The sequence below is a fragment of the Molothrus aeneus genome, chromosome 2 (assembly GCF_037042795.1).
Source record: "Molothrus aeneus isolate 106 chromosome 2, BPBGC_Maene_1.0, whole genome shotgun sequence".
NCBI lineage: Eukaryota > Metazoa > Chordata > Aves > Passeriformes > Icteridae > Molothrus > Molothrus aeneus.
This window is the reverse complement of record NC_089647.1, coordinates 43,745,136-43,767,995: the sequence shown is the minus strand read 5'-3', so window position 1 is coordinate 43,767,995 and position 22,860 is coordinate 43,745,136. Positions and strand designations below refer to the sequence as shown.

General features: G+C 34.3%; 1 protein-coding gene across 6 annotated transcripts in view; it reads left to right on the top strand.

The window, feature by feature from the left end:
• Window positions 1-22,860, top strand: part of PSPC1 (paraspeckle component 1) — a 58,731-nt gene that overhangs the window by 19,259 nt on the left and 16,612 nt on the right. The window contains exons 7-9 of one of the 6 annotated variants that reach the window (XM_066544782.1): window positions 8,485-8,542; window positions 12,643-12,812; window positions 15,954-21,634. The exons of the other annotated variants lie outside the window; for them this stretch is intronic. Of the exons in view, the coding sequence (XP_066400879.1) occupies window positions 8,485-8,542; window positions 12,643-12,812; window positions 15,954-16,139 (414 nt within the window). The 3' untranslated portion in view covers window positions 16,140-21,634. Of the gene's footprint in view, window positions 1-8,484; window positions 8,543-12,642; window positions 12,813-15,953; window positions 21,635-22,860 lie in introns of those variants that run through there. 6 annotated transcript variants of the gene reach the window in all.

Sequence of the window (22,860 nt, the reverse complement as noted above, 5' to 3'; positions counted from 1 at the left end):
AGTCCCTATCATAATTCTGACCTTTGGGTCTATTGTATGTAAATAAAATAGTAGTTTTTGCTGGATATTTTTGATGAAACCAGACAGTGTAGCTTAAGAGTGTGTGAGCTTGGGTTAGGGTACTTAGCTAGAAAGCAATGTTTCTCAATCTGTTTAGATTTATTCAAATGACCAGTGTTTTACACTTTTGATGGAAATACTAGAATTGCCTGGTATAATGTATTATTTTCATCAGACAGAACTTTGTGCAAATGACAAGCATCTTCCTCATTCAAGTCTGCCTCATGTTGCACCAATTTTACAGGAAATGGCCAACAAGTTGTGTAAAATAACTGTGGAGTTGGCTTTCTGCAGAAAGTTTCACTGATGCTTCTCTGTTTTTATTTTCTTATGTTTTAGTGTGCTGTATGTGTGGACAGGCCATAAGTTAATTGGAGAAATCTTAAATGTTGAACTATTCTGATTGTAAGCAACATGCATAGCATCTATAAAAGACATTATGGGTGCTAGAAGTTTCTCCTACAGGACCTCTTTGTAGGATTGAAAGACTTTGGCTTTCAGCTTCCTTTTAACAAATACTTACATATTCTATTATGTAAGAATAGAATTAATTATGAGTTAACAACTCAAATTAATTATGAGTTAACAACTACAATTGGACTGGCTTTTATGTTATAATTTATTTCGCATATATCATATCTACTTGGTGAGGAAAAATTTATATTAGAGAAGTCTGGCAAAGAGCTATATTTAGTGCACTGTGGCTATAACTAGTGGTGCTCTTAAGTTGATTTTGCAGTCTTATAGTTGGCACTTCAACTAAGAAGCAGATTTTCACATAAACATTCCCTGATAAAGGGTATTCTTGGCTGATTAATTTCTCTTCTAAGTAAACATTGATGACTTTCACTACATTCTACTACTTACCATTGAATCTTGCATTTGGGGAAAACTCTTTTCTTGACTCCATCCAGTGTTCACTCTTTAAAATATTTGTATAGATTTGGGATTTGTGCAAAGAAAACGTAACAATTTGGGAAAGCTATAATGCAGCATTGTTCTTTAACACCTGATTTTCAGTTTAGTATTTTAGTGCATTTCTGCATGAGGGTAGAGTTAGCCCAGTCTTTGTTACCAGTTAAGCAGTCTTTCAAGTCCACCCCTACCATGGTAAATAGTGGCGTGTATCTTAAATCATTTGCAGCCTGCCAGGTTGTCTGTTTTGATACTTATCCACTCTTTTGACATTTCTTCAGCTCATATAAAACCAGAATAATTCTAAGATTAAATTCTCTAATATGCCTCTGAGGATGTGAATATATTGTGAATATAGTGTAATCATTACATGTCTCAGTCATGAACTTGGTGATATGCTGTATATTTCTCCTAGAAAGTACTTTTGTGGGTAAGTAAACAGTAAAGTGCCTTGGAAAAATATTTGTATTATGTTGATCTGTATTTATTTTATATTTTGAATTTTTCTACTGTTACTGAAAAAAAGAAGCTAACAGAAATGGGAGAAATTTTTTAATATTTTGGTTCCATGAATCTAAGGTGGCTCCAAACTCCAGCAGAACCAGATTAAGTGGCAGAATTGAAAAAGTTGCTATTAAGGGAATTGATAAAATGTGATCTCATTTTTCAAAGGATTTCCAAATCTGTTAAAGGTGGTTACCTTCTCTAAGCACCTTTGTCTTGTGAAAATGATTTCTGAATTTTAGCTTAAAATATTTGAGAAGCAGATTTTTACCACTCTTGTGAGTCTTAGTTGTTAAATCAAGGGGGAAATTTGCCAGAATACCTCTGTGCTTGTTTTCTCTCAAATCATCAACAGCAAAGGCATTTGGAAAAAGTATCCTTCTTTGCACTTACGTCCTCAGAGGGTGCTTCATATACAGTGAAGGGATAAGGTAGGATTTTTCTTTACCTGAACAGATGATGTAATAATGATTTGAGGCATGGAATTAAGATATTTTGATTTTGGTCCTAGCTACTGTATATATATGCAGTTTGTTTAGGGCCTGATTTTGCCCTCTGTGTACCTTTTTTTTTTTAGATGATGAATAACTTTGATCTCAAGTTATGAGAAAATGAAGTAAGTTTTTTGTCAGTTTTGTAGATCTTGTATATACAATGTTGTGCTGTATTTTAACAAATGGAAATAAGAGAGGTGGGAGAAAAGCTCACAAATTACATTAAAGCAATGGCTTAGATGCAATATTAAAATTCAGTGAAGGAGCAAGTAACTACAAGACAAAATAATGAAGCAGAAAAGATATAAATTGCAATATGGAACCAAGCTCTATAATCAACAGAATAGGTTCTGTGGTATATCTTGGCTTCTTTTAGACTATTTTCTTTCTTGTTAACAAGTTAGACTGTAATTTGAATTTTGAGCTGTAATACATTCTGAAAGTATGAATTCTTGTGTTAAACAAAGCTGTTACTTTGCTGTGCATTAAACAGTATTGTCTTTAACCTTTAGAATTAACCTTTTCTTTAGGACTAAGAATTAAGCTTTAATCTTTAGGACTATTAAATGTTGCTGGTTAGTGATGTATCCCCTAAAGGTCTTTGTATTGAGAGTCATGTTAGTGTAATTAAACTGCTTTCTTTTCCAATACTGTCAGTTTAGACTTGACTTAAACATCGTGTGAGGATTGAAAGGAAGCTAACTGTAGTTCATATTGGGTTTTGCATCCAGCTGTAAGAGAACGGCAAAATCAAAACATTCTGGGAAGTTCACAGCTGCTTAACAGTTTACAGTAAAAGTATTTTTAAATAATAACTTTAATTTACAATGCTAAATACTTTTGAGGAGTTTTAATTGCATTTGTTTAATTGGGTGTTTTTTCTCTGTGGGCTTTAGCTGTCGAGGACTATCCTTAGCAGCTGATGCAGAAGGAAAATGAGATCCCATAGGAGTTGAAGACTTTTTGTTCTCAGAACTAAAAGAAGAGAACAAAGATGTAGTGCATAGAGGTTTTTCACAAATACATCCCTATACTTTTGCTGCTAGTTTTGAAAGAAATTCCCGTCTTCAAATAAAATTGATACTTCCTTTCCAATCTTACTGAAAGGACAGGAATACTTAAGAAATATGCTAAACTAGTAATAATTTCTTTTGTAATTGTAGATTTAATACCATTAGGAGTGTTTTTCCAATTTGTAGCATCTACTTTAATATGTCTGTGTGATTGTATTTCATGCAATGTGTATTCCTGATTTTACCTGTGTGATGCTTCTTTAATGTTGAGGGTTTTTAGTGTTGGAATTTAATGAGTCATCTCCATCAGCTTTATTCATGACTCGAGTCAGAAAGCAGTAAATTGCCTTTATCTCCTCTAGCCTTCTTAGTATGTTTTTTCAAAGATTGAGTCCTGGTGACAGGTATTAAACCTAATGAAAATTCTTTTCATTAGGATTCCTATTTAAAAACAGGACTCTATAGTTCACTGCATGCTGTATGTTTTATAGCTACATTTACTATAGTTGTTATCTTGTTTGATGTATTTGTGTAGATTTGTGTGAAGTAAGAGAGTTTATATTTTTTTAGACTGTTGGGTGAGCACTATCACTCAGTTCCTAGAAGCTGGAGTAGTTTAGGCTGGAAGGCACTTTTGGAATCATCTGGTATGATGCCCAGCTCAGAGTAGGGATCAGCTCTAAATTTAGATTTCAGTGCTCAAGAACACATACAAATCTTGGATTTCGAAAGATCAATATTTTTCATGTGAAATTACTTACTGATATTGTATATGAACTCTGTGGGGATATTGTAACTTTTGGATCTTACATAGAGATCTTAATTGAGGGAAACTGAAGAGGGAAGGATGACAAGAAGATGGAAGAGAAACCTTTTTTTACTTTAACTTCCTACTGCCACTTAACTTCAGTGCACTTGTCATTGGAGTGAAATAGTGGACTATTCTGAGGAAAAGACAAATAATGCAAAATCAAAAGTATACCCCAGATTCTAGTTTTAATTGCTAACTAGCAGCTTTAATAACTTGTATGATTTATGCCATTAAAATATAGGTGTCTTTCAGTAAGTTACAATTTAAGTAAGGTTTATGCCTCATTAAGAGGTCTTTGAAAATAATTTTTCTTTTCCAGAGTGAACTTAATGAAATAAACCAGACTAGAAGGGAGTAATGAATTCTAGTAAGAGGCACAGAAATGTCATACCTGTTTTGACAAATATATAGTCTGCTGGAGAATAAAATTCAGTTTTCATGTTAATGAAAAAAGTAAGAATAAGCAGCACTGTTAATTACATTTTGTTCTACATGCACAGCCTAGATAAAGTACTAATTAAACTATTAATTTTCAAGTTTATGGGAAAAGTGTTCTTTTCTTACTAAAGCATTTTATGGATGCCATGTCTTAGCATTATTGTGGTTACTGTACTATGAAAGGTAAGTAAATAGTTGCACGTTCTTCTGGTCACAAACCATTGAAAACTGTATGGTCTGCCATCATAACATTTCTGAGATGTCGTGCTTTTTTGCTGTTCTAAAATTTTCCATGCCATATTTTGTTCATACCATAATTTTTGACAGTTCTGTTACCATTAATAATGCATCACTTGGAGACGAGATTAATTTTTGCTGGGTTGCTGCAATTGCAAGGCCTATTTTTAAGGAAAAAAAGTAGCACTGGTTTGTCAGTTAAAAAAGTCAGGTTTATGACTGTTAGTATTTTTACTTGCAGTGTGACCTGTATCAATTCTTAGGTGTTTTTCAAAAGATTTAGTTTCATGGTTTTGTAGAGCATTTAAAAATAGTGTAATATATTTAACAAACTCAGAAGAATCATCTTGGCTGTTCTTTATATATTTAGACTGCTGTTATCAGTGTGGTAAGAGGTGTAAGAACATAGCACATGATACACCTCAAATACTTTGGAAAACTGGTTTCAAGTATTTGGTAAAAAGGGGAGAATCCATACTATATTAAATGTTAAATACATATTTTGAAAACTGAGTGTATTCAATATTTTGGTGTAAATCTACTTTTTACATTTGATGTTAACATTAGTTGGCATTGTGAGAAATACAATTTTTAATGCTTCTGTCTAAAGTAATTAGTAAGTATAGTCCTATAGTTGCCATCATAGCAATTTTTCTAAAAGATTAATCAGATGAATTGGACCTTTTTGAGGGTTTTCTGCCTTAGTGAGTTCTGAAGTATTTTAAAAATATCCTGGTAACAAATAATTTGGAAAAGTTTGGGTTGTGTAAACAGTGCTTCACTATAGGACATTTTTTGTTTGCTGACTTAGTCTTTTTGATAATGGCTTTTTCTGATTTTCACAAAGTTGAACTTTTGCTTTCCTGCACATTCTTTGTCTTATGGCTTTCTTTTCTCCCTGTAACAGCATGTCATCCATTTTTTTATTCTCTTCCTGTTAAGATCGATTTCCCAGGTATGGGTGACTTCAGAGGTTCTTAATCACCCCACATATTTCTCTCTTAAGGGTTTAGCCCTATTACCGTGCTGCTCAGTTTTAACTCCCTGTTGTCGGTGGCTTTGGGGAAGGGTCTGAAGCAGGCTGCTACTGAGCAGAAGAATGGGAAATCATTTAGTGAGGAAAAGAAGCTTTGAGAATGTAACACTATCATTGTTAAGCTCTTCAAAAGGCTTGAGTATCTGAAAATGAACCTCTCAGATGGGCTCGAATTACCATACAGCAGTGGTTCAGCTCTTGTGTCAAACTCCTTCCTTTCTGTTATATTTTGGGCAAAACCCATGGACTAGTTGACTTAACCTACCTAGGACCTGATTTGTGTGTGACAGGACTGAATTTTTGTTACCATCCAGAACTCCTCCAGATAGAATTTTTAAATACATCAAGCATCTCATGGTATAAATGATATATACTGCTTGCTAACGTTTGAAATTGAGTATTTTCTCTGACAGGTAGTGTAAAGTTGCCAATTCTGTGTTACAAGTATGGAAGAATTTTTCCCATGCTGAAAAGTCAAGGGAACATGGTATGTTTTGTACGTGCAACAGTAGGAATAATTATAAGCAGCAGCAGCAGCATCTTAATCTTGAAGACGTATTGATAAAGTAATAGGCAGCAGAGACCTTAAGGCACATTTATTTATTTTCAGGGTCTTGATTCTATACCTGCAATGTTGTTTATACTGTAATAATTCAACACTGAAGTTAAAGCTTGAAAAATGGCAAATAATTACTTCATGGTTTTTCTTACAAATGTTAAACTAGACTAAACAAAAGTAGGTTCTACGCATCTTTGCTGTACTTCAGTTAACCAAAGACTGGTAGCATTTCAAGACAGGGAAAAAATGGTGAATTGCTAGGAGGAAGACTAGTGTATTTTTTAAAGAAAGTGTACATCAGAGCTTGCACATGCTTCTGTCCTTTACAAAGAAAACAAGTTCTAGTAACTAGTGCAGCTTTACATATCTGTACTTAACATCCTTATCTAGCCAGTAATGTACTTAGCCTTGCATTATGGCACTTGTCACATTAAAAAAACAAATACCAACCAACTTGCAGTTTAACCTGAGATGAATTAAGGAAGGCTTGTGCCTACTGTAAAGTCTGGTGCTTTGCTTTGCAGTGAAAGTTTGTCACAACTGTTCATGGTGTGTCAGCTTTTCACACAAGCATATAGGCATACATGTGTGCACACAGTCTGACTAGTGTAACTGATAGCCATGGTGTTTCCCTATCCTTTTGGGCCAGGGATGATACACCACTTTCCCTTCTGCTTCATGATGTCAAGACAGAGGTGGACAAGCAGACTAATAATCAACGTGGTTGTATGCTGATTTGTAACTAACTCATGTCAGTTTATGGATATATTTATCCCGATGGGGCTGCTGATTTTACTTAAAATGTCAATTGATGTTACTGTCAAAGGTCTGTCAGAGTTAGCTGCATGTTCTCTGATAAATTTTTAATGTGGGTTCTAGGGTCAGAAGAAGACATCCTCCTCAGTGTTCCATCAATGGCCTTTTTTAGCTGGACTTTAAAACCTGCCTGTGTCTTTTAGTTACCAGACCTTATTTTTCCACTCCACATTAAGCCATATTCTTTTGAAAAGACTGTATACTCTTCTTATGTTAAGTACTTTTTCTAGGTTAAAATGAGTTACTACAAACAAAGTTGTTGACTTGAGAGCTCTTCATCATATATCTCATGGCATTTTCCTATAGCAGGATATTTTTATAAAACTGTTGGTTCTGTTCTGTCAAATAGTGGTGTCTGCTGCTTCAAGTGGCTGAAGATAGAAGACTCACGTTTGGCATCCCAAATATGATTGACCAAACCAGACTTTGTGAACCCATACAAATACAATGAATGTATTTTGATTTATTAGTATTTCCATGTAAAAGTCACTTATAGACAGATTTAGTTGCCTAGTATGCGGATTTCCTTTCAAAGTGTATCTGATCTTAGGCTCTTACATCATAAGTGGAATGGTTTTTCAGAATGAGGTAAATTTTTTTGAATTTTCTTATTCTCAGCATGTGTGTGTTTGTTTACTCAAGAGAAGAATACTTGTTAATATTCCTGTAGAAAATTGAGGAGAATTTTTTTTTATAAATTTCATTTGGTTTTGTTTTGAACTGTGAATTTGTTCTTTTTGATGTAAACAGTAATTCTAAAATCCCTTGGATTGTCTCTGCTAGACTATTTTGTTTTCCCATAGGTGATGATTTTTTTGCCACTCTGGGTACTATCCTTTGAGTATTGTTTCACAGCAGGCTGGGGTTCGTGTTTAGTAATGTCAGAAAACTTTTGCTGTTGGGTGACTGACCATCAATTGAATCTTGATCAATTTGCTGTGTTATTTGTCTGTTTAGTGTAAATGCATGTTACAGTTTCTGGTGACACTACAGTTTTATGCTGGTTTTAAAAGGATGGTCAGTATCTGAACTAACATCAATAGCAAAGTATAATTCATTAAAAAATACACCACCAGCAAGTTAAGTCAAAACTATTTCAACAATGATGAATTGGTAGGTTGAATTTATATACCATAATATAATACATCAGAACTTGGTTTTCAATCAACACAAGTATTTTTGAGTCATTAAATTAGTTTGAGTATTATTGAACCTTTAGGCGAGTATTGTAATAAGACCTGTTTGTTTACAGGTAAAACAGAAATATTTATTAATTAAAAACACACCATAAAGATGGATTCATTGTGGTTGATCACATAACTATTTGGGAGCTTTAGACTGCTGCATTTGATAAGTGAAACTTGGGATGTTTAATCTTTATTATGCAAAAATGTACAGCATTGTTACCTTGAACTTATTTATCCCTTTGATGTTATAAAAACCATTATTGTAATGGTTTTTGTAATTATTGTCTTTCCTTGCACTGTTTTTGATCAATGGAAACTTTTAAACTTTTAACATTTTTATTTTCATGGAGTAAATGGGAATGTTTTAAGTTCTAAGAATGATAGGTTGACCATGAAAACTATGTTTACTTTCAGAGAGAACAGGAAATGAGAATGGGTGATATGGGTCCTCGTGGAGCAATAAACATGGGAGGTAGGGATCTGAAGGAAAAAGGCTTCTGTAATGTAATTTTTTTTTCTTTGGGACTGTACATATTACTCAAGCACTATTAATTATTGACAACTGGTAAAAAAGGAGTAAGCAACATCAGGAAGTAACAAAACCCCAACATATATATTGCTTTCAAGCAGCTTTCCCCCCCCCACCCCTGGTGTATCTTTCTTTTACTGCTTTGACTATACATGGCAAAAAAAATGATGTGCGAGTTAGGAGAAACAAAAATCAGGGACAAGTGATGCTCTGGGAGTTATCTGATACAAAAAAGGAATCTTATGTTAAAAAAATATTTGGCATTATTTTGGAGGGACTATCTATTCAAAGAAATTATGACTGTAATTGCATGTAGTGAAATGATGTAGAGGTTAAAATTTGCAAGTTCCTCTTGATGTTGTCTTGGTGTGGTAAATGAATAATGTGCATGGTGTTCTACCAATTTCCTCCGAGTCTGTTATTTGCAAATATTCTCTGTTAGCTCTTGCAGCTTAAAATACTGTCACTGCTAAAATCTATTACTGTGTAATATACTACTAAAAGCTAGTATTGTGTAATAGAAAAGTATAATAATTAGTGCTTGCTCCATGTATGCAGACTGAAACAGTTTGGAATCTTACTTACCCAGAATATCTGCTTTTAAACAAGACTGAAACTTAAAATATTTCTTCAAAACCACCAAATCTAACTAAACTGTGTGAACTGTTAATCTATTGGAAGTGTCCTAATGGTAGTTTAAAATAAATTAAGGTGGTAATTAAAAGAAAAGTAATAAAACTGTATTTTACTAATCCCATATATTTTAAAATTGAAAGTGCATACAAAACTCAATAATTTCAGTTGACATTTTGAGTAATGTGAATTTTTAGAGTAAGAAATCTGCTTCAAATTTTGAGACACATTATTCATGATTTCCTTGCATTTATTGAGACACATTTATAGCTGAAATATAGAAAGAGGCTTGTGCTTTCAGGGATGATGAAAATTATTTACAAATAATTCTGAAGAAGGACATAGTGAAGTTATCTACAAATATTAAACTGAAGCATAAATTGAGACTTAATTTCTTTTTTTATAATTGTACTTATGCATATGATTGCATCATACTTGAAAATTTCATTTTCTTCAATTAGAAGACTTTTAAAATATTGATACTATGCTGGTTGTCCAGATCCACAAGATGCACTTTCTATGTGCAGATTTAAAGTGTGTATTTACTGCAGTTCTAAAGTGTGATTATTGGTCTTGCTTTCTAAGTTTTGTGTTAAAACTTGATTTTAAACTTAATACTTTTAGAAATAAATTGTATAATCCTAAAAAAAGTTATAGTAACACCGAACTGCTACTTTAAAATATCCATAGCAAATAAGTGTAGCATTTATTTCTGCAGAGGCTGGATTTTAAGTTCACTCATCATAGAGATTTTGGTTTTTTTCCCAGCAATTAACTCAATTAGTACAACTAAAATAATTGACCACAAAACCTTACAGTAGACCTTTAAATAGTAGCACTTTAGTTGTTGACAGTAGCATCCTTTCTTAATATTTCTATTGGAATTGTAATTTTATTTTTAACTTACCTTTACCTGTGCCATTTGCGACTTTTTATAATGTGGGGCGGAGTGAGCTGGAATATCTCTAATAACTGAAATACCTGAATGATAATTTTCTGAGAAAGCAGAGTACCTCTATGACAGATTTAATAAGTGCTGATTTGTGCAGAACTGCTCATTTTTACAACTTTCTGTGACAGTTTCTGAGAGAATATGTATACCTCATCAAAGCATTTAATTGGATCTGTAGTGCTAAGTGCAGATTATAAACTTAAATATGTAAAAAAGGGACTTTTTTGGGGAACCACCTCTGCATTGATGGACTTTCTTGTTGGGTGCATTTCAGACATTTAGAGTGGACTTTTTCAGCCCTTCAGTTTGCAGAAAATGACTCTTTTTTAGTGTCTGCATTGTGGCATGAATGCTAATAACTGCTTTCCATCTGTTGCTGAGCACGGTCCTGTAAATGAATTCCTCACATCAGTGTCCCACCAAAAAGAAAGGACAATTATGTGGTTAGCTCTTAGGGTCTGCTTTGCAGATAGGAGGATTTTGGAGAACCTTTGAGTTACAGCTGATCTATTGTGGTGGCCTCTTACTGAAAGTATGCAGGCCCCCAGTCTCTCCTTGCATTATACTCTGTAGTTTTGCTCCTTTCACATCTGACTCTGCCTGAAACAGGATCAGAATTCTAGAGGTTTGATAGTATGAGTTGCTATCTGCCACCCTGGGTACATTTGTATGACATGGAGCATGAGAACTTTGTGACAGTTGACAGATAAGTGACAGTATCTGTGAGTGGTCACCTGGCTCAGTTTAATTAGGCTGATAAGCAAACCAATAGCAAGTAATTAAGAATTTAGTTAATGGCACTACTGCATGCACTGAGTGCTGCTACCATCATGATAGTCCTGCAGAGTGCCTCTGAGAATAAAGGTTTCTCCTTATATTGGCAGTCTAGATTTCTTTTCTTCTGTATCTAACTCTATGGGTGACAGTAAAAAACCATTTACATTACAGCATATGCCCCTGTAATTTTCTTGAATTGTAGCCCAGTGTTCTGCCTGCTACATGAACTGACCATGTGTATGGATAGGTAAGAAGCATCCAACATGAGTGTACCTTTGCTTTGACTCAATGTTACAGGGAGGAGTCTACGAGTTATTTCATTACTAAGCTCAAAGGCTTCTGCTTTTCAAAATTACGGGATTTCTTTCACTTGTAGTAAACTTGTTTAGCACTTCTCATGTGCTGCTGTGTAGCATGCATTGTTTTTGCTAAGGAGTTTGTGATTGGCCTAACGTATATATGATCAAACCCAGGTCTTCAATTTTAGCAGCAATATCTTGAATGCCATGGTTTCACTGGCTGCTGTGACATGATGTTCTCAAGGCAAATAATTGAGATATAATTGTGCATGCCTGCAGATGGTCACAGTACTGTATCTGTGTGAAGTGGCCTCCTTTGAATGATGGGTATTTATAGATGCATTATTAAAAAAGTGCAGCTGTGGTGAGAGGGTTTATTTTTAAGATATAAACAACAGGCTTATTAGTCTAGCAACATGTCAGATTTCTTTATATTATGGAAATGTATACTTAAAGTGTGTACTAAATGCCGAAGGTATGCTTTCTTCCATTACCAAATTTTGGACGCATACTTTGGGCTGAAGAGGATGGATTTTTGTGGGGAATGGGAGGAATGCATCAACACCAGCCTTGAAGTTGATATTTCATAATAGTAAAGTGTGAGGTAGGTAGTTTTCTTATAGCGACACATGAAAATACAATGAAGGCATACAGTAGGTTAGTGAGTACTGGCAGAGTGATACTTCTTAGTGAAATATTACAGCTAAATGATCTCCTCAGAATATGTTTTCAAGATTTCCTTCTACCTCTTTGATTCAGACTTTGGGAGGAGATTGTTCTGTCTTTTCAAGTTCTAACAAAACTACTTAGTTTTCTGGTACTTATACTGTAAGAAATTACAACTAAATGCAAGATGTTATTTATTCTATATTGCAAATTTATTATGAAGTTGAGTGCCATCTCTGTTATTGCTGTTAGACCTTTAGTCTAATCTACTGTACACTATATCAATTAACATACTACTGGTGGAAGACTTCTTGCAAATGTACATGTCATCTGTTAAGATCCCTAAAGAGCCAAGTTGCCTTAAAGCTGCCAATATCTGTAAAATCACTTTAGATTTTTGCAGATTTGTGGTGTGCATACTCCATGTAGATGCAATATGAACATTTTGATTCCTGCACAGAAACTGTACAGCTATATTTAGCTGTAAAGGTTGGGATTTTCAAATACATGAGGCAAATTACGTAATGCAGAATAATAGAGATTATTTAAAATCTGTTTAAAAGCAGATGATTGAGATAAATGTACAGTCTCAAAGAATGTATTTTTTTCCAAGTATTTGAAGTCTTGTACATTTGGCTTTTTAAATATTGTAAATTGTTTGTTTGTTTTTTTTAAATTAAGATAGGACAGCTCTAAGTATAGATTGTTTTGCATAGATGCGTTTAGCCCAGCACCTGCTGGTAACCAAGGCCCTCCTCCAATGATGGGTATGAATATGAACAACAGAGGAACTTTACCTGGCCCTGCAATGGGTCCTGGTCCTTCCATGGGACCAGAAGGAGCTGCAAATATGGGAACACCAATGATGCCAGATAATGGAACAGTGGTAATGTATCACAAATTTAATTCCTTTGAATAGCTGTCATGTCTCATGGCCCATTTTTCTTACCAAAGGTATTTTCACGCTGAGTAAGAATTTGTTACACATTTTGGATCTGTTAAAAGTAATTGATAAAAGCTTTTCATGCAAGTAGTTTACAACCAGAAAGAGAATTTTTTTTTTATATTACTGTGAAAATCCTGCTTCCCTTAGGGAGCAAAAATCTCTAAGTTTAGAGTTTTGCTGTTCTTTTCTTTAGTAAAACTAAATTCTGTGAATTAGCCTGTTGGGGTTTTTGATGAACAGTTAAATGTTGGAAGGTGCAAAGTGTGAAGATATCTTTGTGTAAACTATTTAATTTTTTAAAGAGACTTTAGTGTTCTTTGTATTTCTTTTCTAACACTGTTAAATGCATGAGATTGACAGTAATTGTGCCACTTAGAAAATCGGTAGCCAACAGCTGTTGGTAACTCTTATATCAATACAGGAAAAATAATATTGCCCAATTGCGTCTGGTAATAGGGAATGTCTTTTATATGTCTGGGATTTATTATCAAGAGCAGATAGGCCATTGGATGCAGTTAAAGCACTAGCCATTCTTACTTTATTCTCATAGCCAGTCACTTTTCCTAGCTGTAATGTCTTATGTAGAGAAACAACTTATAATTTGAAATCTGACTTTTACATATTTTTCAGTACTGTTCTGATACTAGATTGGTGGTGGTGTGATATAATGGAATACATAGTATTAACAGTTGGTCTGTTATAATTTTGTTGGAACACAGAAGCATTTTGTAGCTGTGTTTTTTTAGATATACCTTCTCAACAGTATCTGTCTGTGATTGAGCAATCTGTATAAGGAAGTTAGAACAAAATCCTTTGTTCCATAGAAGAAAATGAGATTTGGATTTTGCACAAAATACATTGTGGCTCTGGTCTTTATCAGATAAAAAGGAGAGGGTCTTATTTCACATCATATGAGCCAACTCATTTTATCAGTTGTGCCATTACTCCCAAAATGAAGAGCATGCTGTTCACAAAATACTGAATTTGGAAATGCTTTTGCTGGAGACCGCTGTGTTACTGGTCACCTTGAGAACCATCTCTTGTGATTATATAGACACTGAAAAAGAGGTGTATGGAAAAGAACGTGGTATTATAATCACAGTATCTAACTTAAACTGTTGTTTTTCTACAAAAAGTCATTCCAGGTATGGAAATGTAGGAAATAAACTGACACTTCAAAATGCATGTTTAAAAAAAATTCTTTTTCCTTTCATTTTCTTATGCATGCTTCTGAAGGATAAATTAGATTTTAGTGTTTTCTTCATTTTGGTCTTTGAAAGTTTTTAACTTGGGAGGTCGGGCCCCTACAGAAAGACATAGCCCTATTGTATTATTGCTATTGTTAGAAAGACCTTTTTAGGGCTATCTACTAAAACACTGTAACAGTTATTTGCCACCGAGGGAAACAAATAATATGCTTTATAAATTACAGATTTAATGTTTTTGATTGGATATTTTTGTGAAGCCTTGAAGGGAAAGTTGTAGCATTCTTCCATTTGTTTCACTGCAGTCTTTTGAAACCTGGATTGTCTTGGAACATAACATTTTAAAAGTAGCTTCCCCCACTTACTAATGTAGGTAGTTAATTACAGCAGTTTTCTTGTTGGCTGGGAAGAGGGGTCCTTATTGGAAAGAGGACTTGACTTTTTGTCCAAAAGTCAAATGGTAAAAGGGATCAGGGGTAATAACTTACTTGTTGAATTTCATATCTATTGCTAACAAGCTGGCATGCATTAAGATAATTTTAAAAGAGTTTTTACCCAGTGCTACAGATTTAAAGGCGCTTTAGCTCAGTAGTAGGTCTTGATGCAGCTCTTTGAAGTAACCATTCTCATACACAATGTTACACTTGAAATAATGCAGATATATACAACCGTGATCGGGGTTGCATGTACTTTTATCTATATAGATAAAATGCTGGGCTTTTAGTTATGTATGCATATATATGTATAAATTAGCAGACTCCAGAGCTGCTGAGCTCTACTACTGTCACTGGTGTTAGGCTTTCAGAGGAATTCTTTTCTGATTCAGGCATATAAATAAAGTGCTGGTTTTAATGTCCTCATTGAACTCTGAACACCTGGGGAGTTGATGTAATGTCTGTACAGAAGGAATTTATTCTGAAAGCATAACTGTCCTTAACTGGTAAATGATGAGTTATTTCCACATCTGATTGTACCATGTATCTATGCTTTTAACGGTTTATGTTGAGTTTAAATTTCTCCATGTGGGGTTCTGTTTTTAAACACTTATATGCTGAACTGTAATTGCTCAGATGGATTTTTTTTTTTTACTTGGAAATTAAGCAAATAAATCTGTGTAAGGATATATACCCTTATTAATATTAATCATAGAGCCAAGGAAAGTAAATATGGAATATTAGTTGGATTTTTATCTCACACTGATATTTCAGAATGAACCTTAGTTAAATAAATTTTTTATAAACTAGGAATAGTCAAAAATTATGCATTTTGCCACTAATGTAGTTTTGTTTGGACAGAATTTCAGAATTTTAAAAGCCTTAACTAAAGATCTCTTAAGTGCCATACAAAAGGCTAACTCCAGGTGGCATGGACTTGAAATATCCATATGTATGTGGGTATAGAGGTCTTAAGGCTATTAAAAGAATAAATGCAGTGTCTAGAAATACAAAAGCTGATTTCCTCCCCTCCTAGTTTGACAATGTTTCTCTGTCTAATTTATTTAAGGGAGAAGCTTTGTAGTTGGTATAAGGCACAGTAGGGCTTAGATATAAAACGGTTTCCTGTCTCCTCTGTCTCTTCTGTTACATAGAGAATATGTATTGCTTCAGATGTGCCTGTAAGGATGAAGTTACATTCAGCACCAGAGTCAGTCTTAAATATTGTTTTTTAATTTTAAATTTACTTTACAAAGTTGGAGCATAACATTAGCACTCTTTAATTTCCAGCTCTTTTTCCATAATAACTAATTGAATTGCTCCTTTCTTCCTTCTATGTGTGATCCTGATTCTGCTGGACTATCTGCTGAACTCCATGACAACATCACTTGTGATTTTTGTTGTAACTCACATTTGACATGTTCCAAATGGACTTGTGCTAGCATAATGAGAGATTCCCTCAAGGAGGCCCATCCCAGATGGGTTCACCTCTGGTTAGTAGAACGGGCTCTGAAACTCCTCAGCCGCCAATGAGTGGTGTAGGTGCCGTGAGTGGTGGACCTGGTGGCTTTGGTAGAGGAAACCCAGGGGGCAACTTTGAAGGACCTAACAAGCGTCGCAGATACTAAACCTTAATTCATTCCTTACTGTTTTAGAAATTCCAGTAAAATTATACAGTGATATGCCTTTATAATTTTAGCTGTTATCTGGAAACGGTTCTATTGTTATTGTAGTCTTTAAAACAGTTTCTTTTGTAAAACTTTTTTTGTATTCAGTCATAGGCTTTGTAGTATAGAGCAGAAACGATGCGGATCATTATGTAAGGCAATGTGTTTGTGACTCTAGCAAAATGCAATGTGTGACTATGCTGTAAAACATGCGGTTATCTGATTACAATAAAACAAAAATCACTGGAAAGGATTTTGGGAATGTTATTACTAATACTGAGTAAGAATAATTTTATGCTTTATTATAAGTGGCATCATTTTCATTTTTATGTAGTTTCTACTATGTGTCAAGAAAGTTCCATTCTTAATAGTGTTTAGGTGAACTGCATGGTGCAGTACATCCTATGGAAAACTTAAAACACACCTGCTTTTGTCTTGACTTTCAAAGAGCATAAAATTTTATACAAAGTCTTCTCAAAGATGGTGTGTCCTTGCATCTCAATCCACCATTGCAAACTTAGTCACAGTAGGCTTATCAACAGAGGTTATCTGTCAGACAAATTATTAGAAAATTTAACTTGGGGAGGGAAAAAAACAACTTTGGAAAGGAATCTCTATGTATGCTTTATTCATAACAGTGTGAGTGAATTTACCTAAACCATATTTATAGAGGAGAAAATTGGTTGTGACATCTGTGTGTTCTGCTGATGGTTAAAGTATCTCCCATTGCAAGGAAGGAGACATTTCTGCACGGTGGTCAAAAGCTTTCCTCTGTGTTTGCACATCATTATTAATAAGTGTACATTTTCCCTAGTGGTTGGTTTGAATAAAAACATGTCTGTTATCAGTGAGTAACTGTTTAATTAGGAAGCAAATACATGTTTTCCAGTGAAAATAAGTGTTCACTTATAGTTGAGTAATACGCATTTGGAAGGATTGCACATGAGTATTCTTCAGAAAGGTTTTACAGAACAAGGAATTTGGAAAATCCCATTTACAGCATAACTTGGGGTAGGTTTGCTGATTAAGATAAAACTGGTAGTAAAGCTATTAGGAAGCTTATTATGATTTTGTTTTGTCAGTCTTGGAAGATGATGGAAAAGACCTATTGGTTCTATTCCTGTAATGGCAAATAAGTAGGGATATTGGTTGGTTACTATTACTCTTTTTCCTGGGCAAAATAGTTGTAAAATAGTAGTGATCTTTTTTATCAGTTCACGTACATTTTCAGAGGTATACATAACTAAATTTTATCTGCATGAATTGTGGTGCTATATTGGTTAAAAACTGATTTGAAATAACCTGGTGCCCTAATAACATCCAGATGGTATATACATACCTCAGTAAGGGATGCAGGCAGCAGAGAGGGCTTGTGTGTTACTTGTTAATGTGAGATTGGCTTGGTGGATTGAATTTTGAGCAAAGAAAATTGCAATATTGCTGGCATTTTGGAATTACACTGTTACTTAAATTGCCCGTGTATATGGCTTAAGATACTGTTTTCATACAATTCAGGAGTTACCTTAGTGTAACTAAGTATGTAGGTCCTCACTAATGACATCTGTACCTGCAAAGCATTTTCCTTTATATTGTCTTTAATGTTGCCATTTTTTGCTTGACTTAACACATGCCGCACTTTGTAATGCAATACTGAGTTACCTTTAGTCTGGAATACTCTTTCTCCTTGGTATATGTATCACATTATAGCACTCATTCTTAAAGTAAACCTCAACCAAACTGTAAATGGTTTTCCTTTACACACTAAAAGGTCCTAAACATCAAGATTTGGGAAAATTACTGTTTTTTCACTGCTATAAACTAATGCTTGCATATGGCAACTAGTTAAGCTCTCTGCTCTAGTGTCCTTTATGCAGTTGAAAATGCAGTTTACATTGGTATCTAGTAAGGTGTCTGAATATGAGATGACTTTTTTCTAATATTTCCTGCCCTTGTACGTGACCTTTTTTAGGGGATTAAGGAAGTATTGGTGAATTGGTAGTTCTCAACTGTAAAGCTGTACAGGGAATATGTTTTAAGTACAAATTAAACTGCATTCAAAAGGTTGGTTCATCTTCCTCAAAGGAAAAGGCTGTTATTCAGGCTTTTAGCTAGCTCCTGTATATTTGATAAGCTATGTAAACCCTCCTCCTTATAATATCTGAGTATGTTTCAGAAGAACATTAAGTACACTGAATCCTCAGAAGTTGTTAATACTTTCTGTGCCAGCTTCATGCTATTTTAAGTGCATGTTTGTTGCACTGTGGTTTTGGTAGCAAGTAGAGATATGCATGTATTTGAGAGTTATTTTAGATTTTATTTAACATTAGTGATTGTCATTCCACAGTTGTGACCTGCCCCTCCTGTAAACCTCTGACTTGGATGGCTCTGCTGCATGGTAGCAGTGGATTTGTCAGCTGTCCTTACTGCAGAAAATAATTTAATCTATTTTTAAATGTCTGAGAACTAAGTCCTAACAAATCAATATTGAAATATATTTTTGGGCAGATTTTAAGGAGTTAATGAAGAATGCCCTTTGTAGCTGATGACATGCTGCTATGTTAAGCTCTTAAAAGTTTTCTTTGGGCTGCTTAGCTTAACTCTAAAGGCAGTGCTTCTCATTTTGCCAAATGTGGTAGAAACTGATCCTAGCTATAAAATAAACATGTAATTTTATTGAAAAATGAATGGTCACAAATTGTTTCTTTAAAATGTGTAGATGTGGCCAACCAGTATTTTTGTGTGAAGGTTCTGCCCTTCTCCTAAAGTGATTAATTTTTCTTGATCCTCGTCTGGTGGAGCAGTTTATCATTTTTTCTGTGTACACAGGTACTCAAGTTTTTAACTACATTTGCATTGTTTGACTGGAACGTACAGTGAAGTCCTGGCACTCTGCTATATGGTATGCTAAAACAAGTAGGCTTGGAATATATGTGAATCTGCCAACTACTGTGCACTTACTTTTATAATGTACTTACTGAGCTTTTACATTATTCCTGAAGTTTCATATTCCTAAACTACCAAATTTTCCAGTGAGATACAATTTTGGTACTTAAAGATAACAAAGCTTTGCTATTCATTTAAGTTACACACTGTTCTGACCAATGTGCTCATTAGATAAAGCACGTTGATATCTTGGGAAACTTTCTGGTGATGCTAATACACTTTACTGTATTAATTTCCTAAGAAAATCACAAACTACTGTGGATTACCTGGAAAGAAAATTCCTGACACGCAGTTCTTTTATTTGTTGTCCATTGTTTTTTTATGCAGTTGTACATAAAGATATAATAAGCTGGAGATTCTTACTAGAATAAAATTTGAAATAGATGGCAAGAAGACAGTATGAACTAAATAATTAAATTTTAAACATAAGCCAATAGGATTTTATAGTATGCATTTTTTCAGGAGCATTCTGATATAAAGTATGTCACCATATTCACCAAATTAATTTCCCTCTTTTCACCTCTTGATTTCAGATATAGAATAATTTGTCATTACAAATACTTTGTAAGGTACTACAAACACAGTGACATTTATGAACTATGTCTTGCTAAACAGTTTCAATCTCCCTTGAGATAACTTGGCTCAAAAATGCTGAAATAAGCAATCTAAAGGCAGATTCTCAAATGAAAACCAAAACCCCGTAGGCCTTTTTGAAGGGAGAAAATATGATTGGAGGTGAGATGTTCAGCAGTTATCTGGTGTGCTCAGGTGGCATGAAGTTCATTTTACTTTAGTATGTTGCAGAAACAAATTTTTTGGTACTTCCTGATTTATCTATTTTTTACAAGAAGTTGGATCATGATTTTTGCCTTCTGAAGTCAAACTACAGTATAATTGAACCACTAAATTAGCACAGAATGCAGGGTAGCAACTAGAGTCAGTTAATGTTGGACCACAGATGTGAATGGGGTTCTAAATCCCATTCCTGAGACTTGAAGTGTTGCCTATCCATGGGTCATTTTAGAGTCTGCATGCAGCATCTTTTCTTAGCTTGTGCTTGTGGGCAGGAGTGGGGGACTCCAGAGAGCACATACTTCCAATGCAATCTAATTGTCTTCTCAGGAGCCCTCAAATTATTAATATGGACACTGTGCTGTTATTAAGATGCTCATCTTGGAGTTTGGTGCTTTCCATGGGCTGTTAGCTCACTCCTAGCATGAGGGAATATTGGACCAAACTTTTCTGACTCATCAGTGGTAAGGAGGGAGTGAGTGTGACCTATGAGAAATGCAAATCCAATACTTTAGATTATTGGATATTCAGTGCTAGTTTGGTGGCAAATGTTGAACTGTAGTAACATGAAGGCATTTGCTTTCTTAAAAATTCACTTACTGAAATGTAAGAACTTAGTAACAATAAGAGGATTGACTAAAAACTTTGAACACCAAATGTCAGATATAATTTTTCCCATTTGATTGTTTTTATGTTACCTTTTGTTACCTTTCCAGATATACTGTAAAGTAGTTTTAGCCATCTCACCAGTTTAGTGCGCTTTGTTGATGGTTTCATGTGCTTTCCCATAAAGTATTTTAAAAATCATAGCTGTAGGCATTTCAGGTATGTTTTCACGGTAATCCATGAAATACTGAAGCTAGTTATAAAATTGTCTAAAATATTACTTGTAGAATAAATAAACTGAACATGAAATTTTCATGAAAACTGTTTTTTATGATTTTAAATGCATGGAAGCAAATCCTCATTGTGTTAATTTTCAGTGGGATAGATTTTAATAGGTCTTTTCCATCTTGAACTTCCTTAAGATACTCTGAAAGTTAATATAATTGAAATTTGGAAGGCATCCTTATTAATGACCTCAGGCTGACTCTTAAAAGCAGTGTGAGAAGTTTCTTCTGTTTGGAACAGCAGCCCTTTTTTTCTAATTGAAGGAGCTATTCAGAAAACCATTCAGAGATAAACATAACATACTTACAGGTAAAACTATTAAAAAACCCCTCTGCTCTAATGTAAAGATTATTGTACACACAGATCACATTGAAAGAAAAAAAGCAACTTTGTAAATGTGGGTAAAAACTCAAGTGATTTGTATGTGGTCCCGTGGGTGGAGAATAAAATGCTCATAATAAGAGGTATGAGATTCAAAAGGAACTGGAGTGCATTACTACATACACATGTGGATAAGGTTTTTCCATTTGTTTGCATAAGTGATTTGTCTAGAGCTTCCATTGTTCCTAGATTTACTAGTGTGCTTTTATGTCTCAATTTCTGTAGAGTAAAGCATAGCTGTATAATTTGATTGAATTTACATGCTGACTGTATGTGGGACGTTAAGTGCTTGACTTGAAAGAATTGCAGTGAGAATAAAGATGCTGTTCTTGACTTTAAGTAAAAACTGCGTAGATGCTTGAACAGGAATAAGTGTGGAGGGTCCTGTATGTAAATTGAACAAAAAAAAATGGGAGAGAGGGAATAAAGTAACATAACAAAAGTGAGAAGAGTGTGGTTTAATTTTATATCTACAACAGATTCACAGAAATAACTTTAAGTCTTGTTCTACATGAAAACCACAATGCAACTGATTTTTAATAGAAGAGGTGGAAATACCAGTTACATTCATGTCTTGGGTTTTTGGAACTGAATTTAGTTTTATGCAGATGGCCAAAGAAAAACTGAAAAGAATTAATGTTTTAAAAATATTTTGAAATTCTTGGGTTGTATGGTGGGATCACTGCAGTTGGTTATATCTCTTTGTGTTGCTTTTATGAAGTTGATGTGTGTAGGACTTCATTTTGTGGCTGAATACAGCAACCGTATACAGCGTACATATGCCATGTAAGTATGTAACAGCTGATTTTAAGGTTATTAGCCTCTCATCAAACTAGTGAGAATCCAGTCTTAAACCTGAGTGCATCATAGACAGAGAAGCACCAAACAGAAGACCATGGTAAAGGAAAATGAAATAGTACATATCTATTAGTAGTAATGGGATGAGATTAAGATATTTTCATTAATTTTTTGCCTTAATTCACTGTAATCAATTTTTTTGTGTGTGACAGGGAAACTAATTTTATTATCAGTTAAAGAAGGAAAGAAAGAAAAAAATCCCCAACAAAATATCTCTCCCAAAGAATCCCCAAACCCTAAAATCCTCAGTGTACAACCCAATCCCAAGCAAAATGTGTTTTCCCACTTTAAATAAATATGTATACTTAAGCAAGGTAGAAGAGAAAATAAATCTAAAAATATGTAAAAAACAAAAGGGTTTACTGTAGTTCTTTTTGCATCTGTTAGCTCTTGATGTTCTGGTCATTTTAAAGTGTTACTTTTTTTTAAAAAAATTAATTCCATTACTGTTCATTATTTGTATAAAAGGATTTATTCTACTAAATTTATTTATTGTTACTAAGTTTTCAATATTTTTATATAGTGTAAAATTGCATGAAAAAACACTGCATAAACCAGCTATTGCAGTACTGTAGAATGCAGTCTTTGAACTGCTAGCTGAATTGGTCTTCCAGGCTGCTTACAAATGTTTTAAATATTTGTATGCTAATGGAAATTTGAAATATTTGTGTGCATATTAAAAATAATCCAGTACATGCCTTGCTGCAGATATGAATAGCCTTTTGCCCTCCTTGCTGCTTGGTCCTGCTCCCTCTGTGTCCCCAGGCAGGAGACACAGGTAAAGGCAGGTAAGGGAGACTGTGAGAACTATTGATTC